The sequence below is a fragment of the Benincasa hispida genome, chromosome 4, assembly GCF_027475165.1.
Source record: "Benincasa hispida cultivar pf3 chromosome 4, pf3_genome.v1.1, whole genome shotgun sequence".
NCBI classification, from domain to species: domain Eukaryota; kingdom Viridiplantae; phylum Streptophyta; class Magnoliopsida; order Cucurbitales; family Cucurbitaceae; genus Benincasa; species Benincasa hispida.
In genome coordinates, this window is record NC_143481.1 from 45,211,411 (window position 1) to 45,219,513 (window position 8,103).

The 8,103-nt window shown below is 27.6% G+C and overlaps 1 protein-coding gene across 1 annotated transcript; it reads left to right on the forward strand.

Moving 5' to 3' along the window:
• Positions 1–2,916: 2,916 nt before the first annotated feature.
• On the forward strand, positions 2,917–7,207 carry SWEET1 (Nodulin MtN3 family protein). The gene is made up of 6 exons (XM_039028098.2): positions 2,917–3,107; positions 3,191–3,227; positions 3,342–3,437; positions 3,526–3,805; positions 6,083–6,202; positions 6,643–7,207. Exons 1-6 carry the CDS (start codon positions 3,074–3,076, stop codon positions 6,829–6,831), a joined length of 756 nt encoding a protein of 251 aa, XP_038884026.1. The 5' UTR covers positions 2,917–3,073; the 3' UTR covers positions 6,832–7,207.
• Positions 7,208–8,103: the final 896 nt, after the last annotated feature.

The window sequence follows — 8,103 nt, forward strand, 5'->3', positions numbered from 1 at the left end:
CATAGACTAAAATAGTATTATAACTTTTTAAAAAATATGGTATTTATTAAAAAAGTAAGGCTTCATTTTGTAACCATTTGGTTTTTTGTTTTTGTTTTTGAAAAGTACACCTATAGACACTACTTCCACTTTCAAATTTCTTTATTAGCTATTTTATACCAATTATTTAAAAAATCAAGCCAAAATTTAAAAACTAAAAAAGAGTAGTTTTTAAAATTATATTTATTTATTTTTTAAAAAATTTGGCTAATAATTCAATTATTGTACTTACTTAATAAAGATACAAATCATTGTAAGAAATAGAAAGGAAATAGACTTAACTTTTGAAAAAAATAAAAGAAAATGATTACCAAACGAGGTCTAAGATATCTAAATAGAACTTTGGGCGATAAAATTTAAATTTTTGTTTATTTTAGTGACGGTATTTTAAAATGTTTATTTTAATTTTTGTATTTTGAAATTAATATTTGATATGTATTTGTAAAATTATAATATAAATTTTATACATGCACGATGAAAACTGGTTGAAACAAATTTAATATTAAATTTTCAATTAAAATTAAAAAATGTAAGAACAATCAATATAAATAGTAAAGTTATTATTTAAATAGAAAAAAAAAAGAGGAAATTAAAGTCAAATATAGCGATTAAACACTTTTTAGTTTTACTTAGTTTGAGGCCAATGGTGGAATTTACATCAACACAGTAAACTTTTTGGGAAAAAAAATAAAAGAAAAGAAAATGATTACGAAACGGAATGGGAAAAGTGAAAGACCTAATTTTTGTTGTAATAATGAAAAATGATTTAAAATCCACGAGAAATGGCGAATGAAAGAAGAAAAGGTAGGCCACGTAAAAAGGATGATAATATTCCTGAATTGGTTTCAATTATACTCGAATTTTAAAAGTTTCTTTTTAATTATTTAAATTTTTAAAATTTGTTTTAATACAATTTTTGTGATATTTGGTTGTTAAATTAATAGAACAAAAATTTTGTATCTCCTTAAATGCACAAATCAAATGTGTACATTGAAAAAATAAAAATACATAATATGTATATATACGTACACCATATTTTCACCATCTTCTTCCTTTTAACTCCTCCCCCACAACTTTAGAATTTTGGTTTATGATTTTTCATTTAACCCTAAAATTTACTCGTTGCGGGATTTTGATCGATGAGTCGGACGTACAAAACTCAAATTCCTTCTCACAAAAGGAATAATTGTATGAATGGAGTGACTTGACCACCTTTGATTATGTCATCAAGTTTGATAGTCAGAGAGTCATATAAATAGGCCAATTTCTATTGCTCTTTGGTCCTATTAGACACTCAACTTAGACATCAAATTTTCAGGTGTATATGACATAATCCACATCGATGAAATATCTCAGGTACATTTTAACTTCATTAAGAAGTACTCAAATAAGGAACCGACCAAACTAAACTTATAAATCAACAATTTCCATGTGTTTAGATTTATTCATTCAAAACGGATAAAAGCCTTTGTATTATGAATATTATAATAGAAAATAGATGTCTATTGCTTAGTGTCCCAAAGACCATGTGTCACCATTCATATTGTTCATATGCCTTGTTATTCATATTTAGTGTCCATGTAAGTCTACATTCTACTTGTCACTTTGCCTATAAATAGTGACATTTGGTGCATCTTAAAATCATACGTATATTGGTGAAAATTCCACTTCCACTAATTTTCATATTATCCAATTTCATGATTTTGATTATTTTATATTTTTAGTTATTTTATTTTATAATTTTAGATTTTATTTATTTATTTATTATTATTATATAAAAATATTATTATATATATTTTTCATATCCGTATTTCCGTTGTACTCCTTTATTTCATAACACTGGGATGATTGTTTGAAAAAATAACTTCAAACTTTTAACGGTTAAAATAAAATTTACAGGGTTATTATATTTTTTATATAATTATTAATTAATAATAATGCAGAATCTTCCAAGTGTTCCACAGTTGCATTCATTGCAAGAACGAGTTTTGAGACATTGGTAGTTGATCTCTCTCAAGAAGCAAGTGGATAAGAATAAAAACCAATTACACTAACATGGTATCACATTTTTACATTTTTATGATATCGACATTAAAAGTGAATAGATATTTTCATTATATCATAGAAAAATCTACCAAATATAATAATTAAGTCGTTAAATATCATTTATATAAATAAATATAAATAATAGATATATTAACTTATTTAAAAATTATAAAATAATTATTTACTAATTTAACTTTATGTTTAAATAATACTTTAGTCCCTATACTTTCGGTTATAGTTTGTTTTGGTACATATACTTTTAAAGTATTCATTTTGGTCCCTATACTTTTAATTTTGGTTCACTTTGATCCTTATACTATCAAAATATTCATTTTAGTTATTGTACTTCGAAAAGTGACTATCTTAGTCCCTAGATTTTTATTTTCATTTCATTTTTAAGGATTAAAATGATCACTTTTTTAAAATTTACGGATCAAAATGAACCAAAGTTGAAAGTATAAAGACCAAAATAAATAATTTGAAAGTATAGAACTAAAACAAATCCAAGTTATAGAAACCAAAATAAACATTTTCAAAGTATAGAGAGACCAAAATAAGGACCAAAATAGTATTTAAACTTTAAATTTATTTTTAAAATTTTTTATTTCTATAATTTCTTTTTGAAAACATCATTTGAAATTGAAATGTTATCGATATTTTCATAAAAAAAATTTCGTAAAATTTAAAGTTTCGATATTTTTATTGATATCCATTTTAAACGTTTCTTTCACCCTAATAAAATCAAATAATGAATCATAAATCATAAAATAACCCTTTGTTTTTTTTTTAATTTGTAATGTAAAACCATGCGGTTACCCCTACCGACTAACTCCACTTATCAAATCCATTTCTCTTTCTATATAAACTCCTCCTCTCTTCCTCTTCCTGTTCTTCTTCCTCTGTACCGGTGCCGTTCTGATTCCGGCGTTTCACTCTGCACCGGCAACTGAAATACACTCTTCATTTTTCTTTTCAATTTTGTTTTGAAATGGATATTCCGCACTTCTTGTTCGGAGTTCTTGGTAAGTTCTATGACTTTTTTTTTCTCTTTCTTTCAGTGAAATCATGTATGAATTTCCCTTTCTTTGTTTCTCTGTTCTTGCAGGAAATGCGACTGCTCTGTTTCTGTTCTTATCCCCAATGTATGAACACCAAAGCCTTTAAAACTCTGTTTTCTAATCGATCTCCTTCTTGCATGTTCTTGGCAGCGATTTCTTCTTCAAATCTCCCGTTTCTTAACCTAACTGATTTTTCAGGATTACTTTCAAGAGAATCATAAGAAGCAAATCGACGGAGCAATTCTCTGGCATTCCATACGTTATGACGATGTTGAATTGTCTTCTATCCGCTTGGTATGTATGATCGATTGGGTTTCAAGTTTCAAATGAATTAGTGGTTAGTGCGATGAAATGAAATCTGATGTTGATTTTGTGTTAAAAGGTATGGATTACCATTTGTGTCTCCACATAACATTCTGGTGTCGACGATAAACGGAACAGGGGCGGCGATAGAGATAATATACGTGATGATCTTCATAATATACGCGCCGAAGAAAGAAAAAGGGAAAATCGGAGGATTGTTTACATTTGCGATGGGAGCTTTCGCGGCGGTGGCGTTGGTGTCGGTTTTTGCGTTGCAGGGCAAAAACAGAAAGCTCTTCTGTGGTTTGGCTGCCTCCGTTTTTTCTATCATCATGTACGGCTCCCCACTCTCCATAATGGTAAGTCTTTTTTTTTTCCCCTTAATAATTTTCGAAAAAGTGGGTTTCGATTTATTGCTGTGAAAGGTATTTTTGTTTTTTATTTATTTTTTTACTTCGTTTTTATTTACAGAAAGTAATTAATGAATGAATTGTTAGTTTCAACTTTTTTTAAGGTACTTTTTTGTCTCCCTCCTTTTTTTTTCACTTCTCGTGAAGTGAAGTTGTAATCAGTGCTGGTTTTCTGTGACAGTGTTATGATTTTTTTTTTCTCTTTTTTTCTTTAAAAATATTTTTATTTTAATTGTAATTGAAAAATACCTATATTTTTGGAGATTCTTCTTCTTTTTTTTTTTTTTAAGTCTAGTTTTTATTTAGTTCTAAAATTTGGGTTGGTTTTAATTTAATTTCTAAATTTGAAAATGTTATATATATATATATATATATATATATATATATATATTTTTGAGATGGGTTTTAATTTAATTTCTAAATTTGAAAATGTTATATATATATATATATATATTTTTGAGATTTAAGTTTTTCTTCGATTTGATCTCTTCCTCCATATTTAGAGTTAATTTATTTTAATAAATTTAAAGATCAATAAAAGAATTTTAATTAATTAAGGTTCTCTATTTTCATCTATTTAAAAATTAAATTTAAAATTTCACTTCATAATTATTTTAATTAATTAATATAAATTAAATTATTAATTAATAAAAGTTGATGATTGAAAGATGGTATTTAATGAAAAATTGAGATTAGAAATATAAAATCTGAAACTTACTTCAAAATTAAAACAAAACTCAAATCTAAGAGTAAAGTTGTAATATTTTAAAATTTAGGGACAAAATTGAAATCAAACTCAAAATTTCTAAATATATAATATTTTAAAAGTCATTAAAAGAATTATAATTAATTAAGATTCATTATTTTTATCACTTTTAAAATTAAGTTTAAAATTTCACTTCATAATTATTTTTAAGTAATTAATAGAAATTGACGTCCATGATTGGAAATTGAGGTTAAAAAAAGTAAAATATGAAACTAAGACAAAATTGAAATAAAATTCAAATCTTAAGATAAAATTGTAACATTTTGAAATTTAGGGATAAAATTGAAACCAAATTCAAAATTTAAGGACCAAATAAAAACCAGAGCTAAAAGCGTAGGGATTAAAAAGTTATCGTTCCTTTCTTTATATATATATATAAGTGATGAGAAATCTAAGTAATATAGTTTGTAATCAAGTTTTAAGGCTCTTTTTCGCAACATAAAATTGTTTTTATTTTAAAAAATAAATTAAGCTTATAATTTGATTATTTATACATTCATCTATAGCTACTTTTGCTATTTTTTAATTGGTGTTTTCAAAATCTATTCTCTGAAAACTAGTTTCTTTTGCTATTTATTTTTTAGGGGTGTTTTTAAAATTTATGCTAGGTTATGAAAACTAAAAATAAAAAAAATAAAAAATTAGTTTCACTTTTACAATTTGGACAAAAAAATTAAACCTTTTCATTACAAAATTATCCTTAAACAAGCACATAAAAAAATGAACTTTGAAAATAATATATAACTTTATGAACTTAAACATGGAACTTTTTGTAACTCACTCCAACAATTCAAAAATGTTTCTTTTTCTAATATAAAACTGTTACGATAGCTGTGGTTGAACAAGTAAGTGAGTTGAAAAAAATTTGGTGTCGCTAGGGATTAAACTTTTATAAACTCATTAGACATCAAAATTTAAAACTTTGAATCTTATTAGACATACCATGGCTTAATTAAGAATTAGTACCCATTTGTAAATTAAACTTTTATCTTCTTTCTGTGAAGAGAGTGTGTTTGTTTCCTTTTCTTGAAAAGAAAAATGGTCCAAAACTGACGGGTGGGAGTGGTTGAAATTTTCTTACATTATGGGGAAAGTATTTTGAGTTTTTTTTCCCCTTTAAAATTTCAGTTTCGGACGTGTCCTTTTAAAAACCCACCCTATTGTAAAGTAATTTTCTCACTTACGCTTTTACCAATTTTGGCAACATTTTTGACTTGGAAAAGTGTTCGTTCAGAATCTTTTCATTGTCACCAAATCTTTGATTATTATTACTATTCCTTGTTGACTGTTTGTTTTAGCATCAATTTTTGGCTTCAATTACTTCTAGAACCTAACAAATTAAAAGAAAACAATAAAATCTCATAGAAACTGTGGCAATTCTCAACTGTTTATGTTTTCTACGTATATTCATTTGTCGATTTCATAACAAGTTGAAATAACTACGTGTGGTGGTGGTACAGAGAACAGTGATAAAGACAAAGAGCGTTGAGTATATGCCATTTTTCCTGTCGCTGTTTGTGTTCTTGTGTGGCACATCTTGGTTCATATATGGCCTTCTTGGCCGCGACCCTTTTGTTGCTGTAAGTGTTTCTTTTCCTTTCTTTAATTTCCTCTTTCTTCCACCTTCCTTCTCTTGCCTTTTCTGCTTTCCTTTTCATGCCTACAACTATCCCTCTTCCATTTTGCTCTCACACATCAATAACTTCCAAAAACTCCCTTATTCTATATTTTATTTATATTCTAGGTATACGAATCTCAAAAAAAAAAAAATAAAAAATAAAAAAATGGAGTTATAAAGATTAAAATGAAGTATTCTTTTTGAAGTACAAGAACTTAAATGTACCAAACTAATAAGTTTACTATATTTGAGCTGTTATGATATGACCCAATGACTATGCATGCGAGAAATCTGATGAGGTTGGTGGGAAAAGGGTGCGTTGTTTATTAATGCAATAATTGAGGTACATTTAATTGGTGGGTTTCAAATTCAAGTGGCGAATTGAATTGGATTGGCTTGCAGGTGCCAAATGGGTTCGGGTGTGGCTTGGGTGCGTTGCAGCTGATTCTCTACTTCATCTACCGTGATTCCCAGCCCGGCCCAGATGAGAAGCCCACTATCGATGGGTCCAACATGGAAATGGGCCTACACAAGTCCCAACTCGACAAGCCGCAAGCCACTGCGAAAGTGGACCGTGATGATCAACTCTAGACACGTGTCCTTGTGATCCACAGACGGTGACCGAGTTTTCCTCACCGCCCGGTGTAAATGGTGGGGCCGTCTCGCTCTCTACTTCTCTTCTTGCTTCAACTTTTAAGTTGTGCTTCTACTATGTTTTAGATTTTTCTTTTCTTTTTCCCTTTTAATTCTTGTTTTTCTTGTGGGTTCGGTTAACAATGTACAAGACGACACGTCGTTCTACACCCCGAACGAACTGATGGGAGCAACGACGTGTCTCCATCTGGTGGTTTTTGCCTTTTGAAAAAAGAAAAGAAAAAAGGCATAGTCAATTGCTTATGTATTTCGAATTCCCATTACCGAGGAAAGTTTATAATGGAATAACACTAGCAAATTGATTATACTTTAATTGAATATAATAATTATAATATACATTGTTATCACTTTTTAAAACTAAAAGTAAGGCACGTATAATAGAGCTTATAAATTGAAACATAGCCTATATAGATTATTATTTTATTATATTGAATTTTTTTTAGTAGTTTGTGAACTATTTAACTATTGGAGATTCATAATTGAATATGAATTTAATTGGTAGAAGACAATTCTTGATTAGTTAAGGTTTAATGCTAATCATAATTGAACTATTATATAAAAAGTCTTTGGGGTTATGATGTAATATATCCTCAATCTTTTTTGAATCCTATATGGAGGGAGATTCCACTAAAGGCATTTATAATTTTGGTTACGGTAAATTGTCAAGATTTTTTTTTAATCATTTACCATTGTTTTTTAATTCAATTATTTGGTAAAAAAAAAGTTTCCGTATTGTTTGTGGCAATTTTTTGTTGTGAAAAAGGCTAAAAAAAAGGTGAAAAACAAAATTCGAAGTGCAGATCCAAGAGGTTTCTATGCATGGCGCTACTGTTATCATATTTTGTGCTGTCATCAAACCTTTCTGACTGTCTAATTGACTGACTGTCATTGTTTTATGTCATGGACTCCTCTGGAACTAAATCTATTTCTCTTGGGTGTAATTGTTGCGAAAGTTGGTCGAAAATTGGGGCTTTTTTTTTAACCTTAATTAGGGTTAAAGGGGTTTTATTTGACGAGTTTAGTAAATTTAAATTTAAAATTGATCGATAACTTGGTGATTTAAATTTAAATTTGATTGATAATTAGGTAAAATTTAAATTAAAATTTGATTGATAATTTGGTAAATTTAAATTTAAATTTGATTGATAATTTTTTGTGATCTTCTCCCTTTATGTACAATAATATATTTAAATATTTTGAATTGAATTG

Coding starts and splice junctions, on each gene's coding strand:
- SWEET1 (XM_039028098.2), top strand. CDS start 3,074: ATGGATATTCCGCACTTCTTGTTCGGAGTTCTTG. Junction 3,806..6,082: donor GCTCCCCACTCTCCATAATG/GTAAGTCTTTTT, acceptor GTGGTGGTACAG/AGAACAGTGATAAAGACAAA. Junction 6,203..6,642: donor GCCGCGACCCTTTTGTTGCT/GTAAGTGTTTCT, acceptor ATTGGCTTGCAG/GTGCCAAATGGGTTCGGGTG.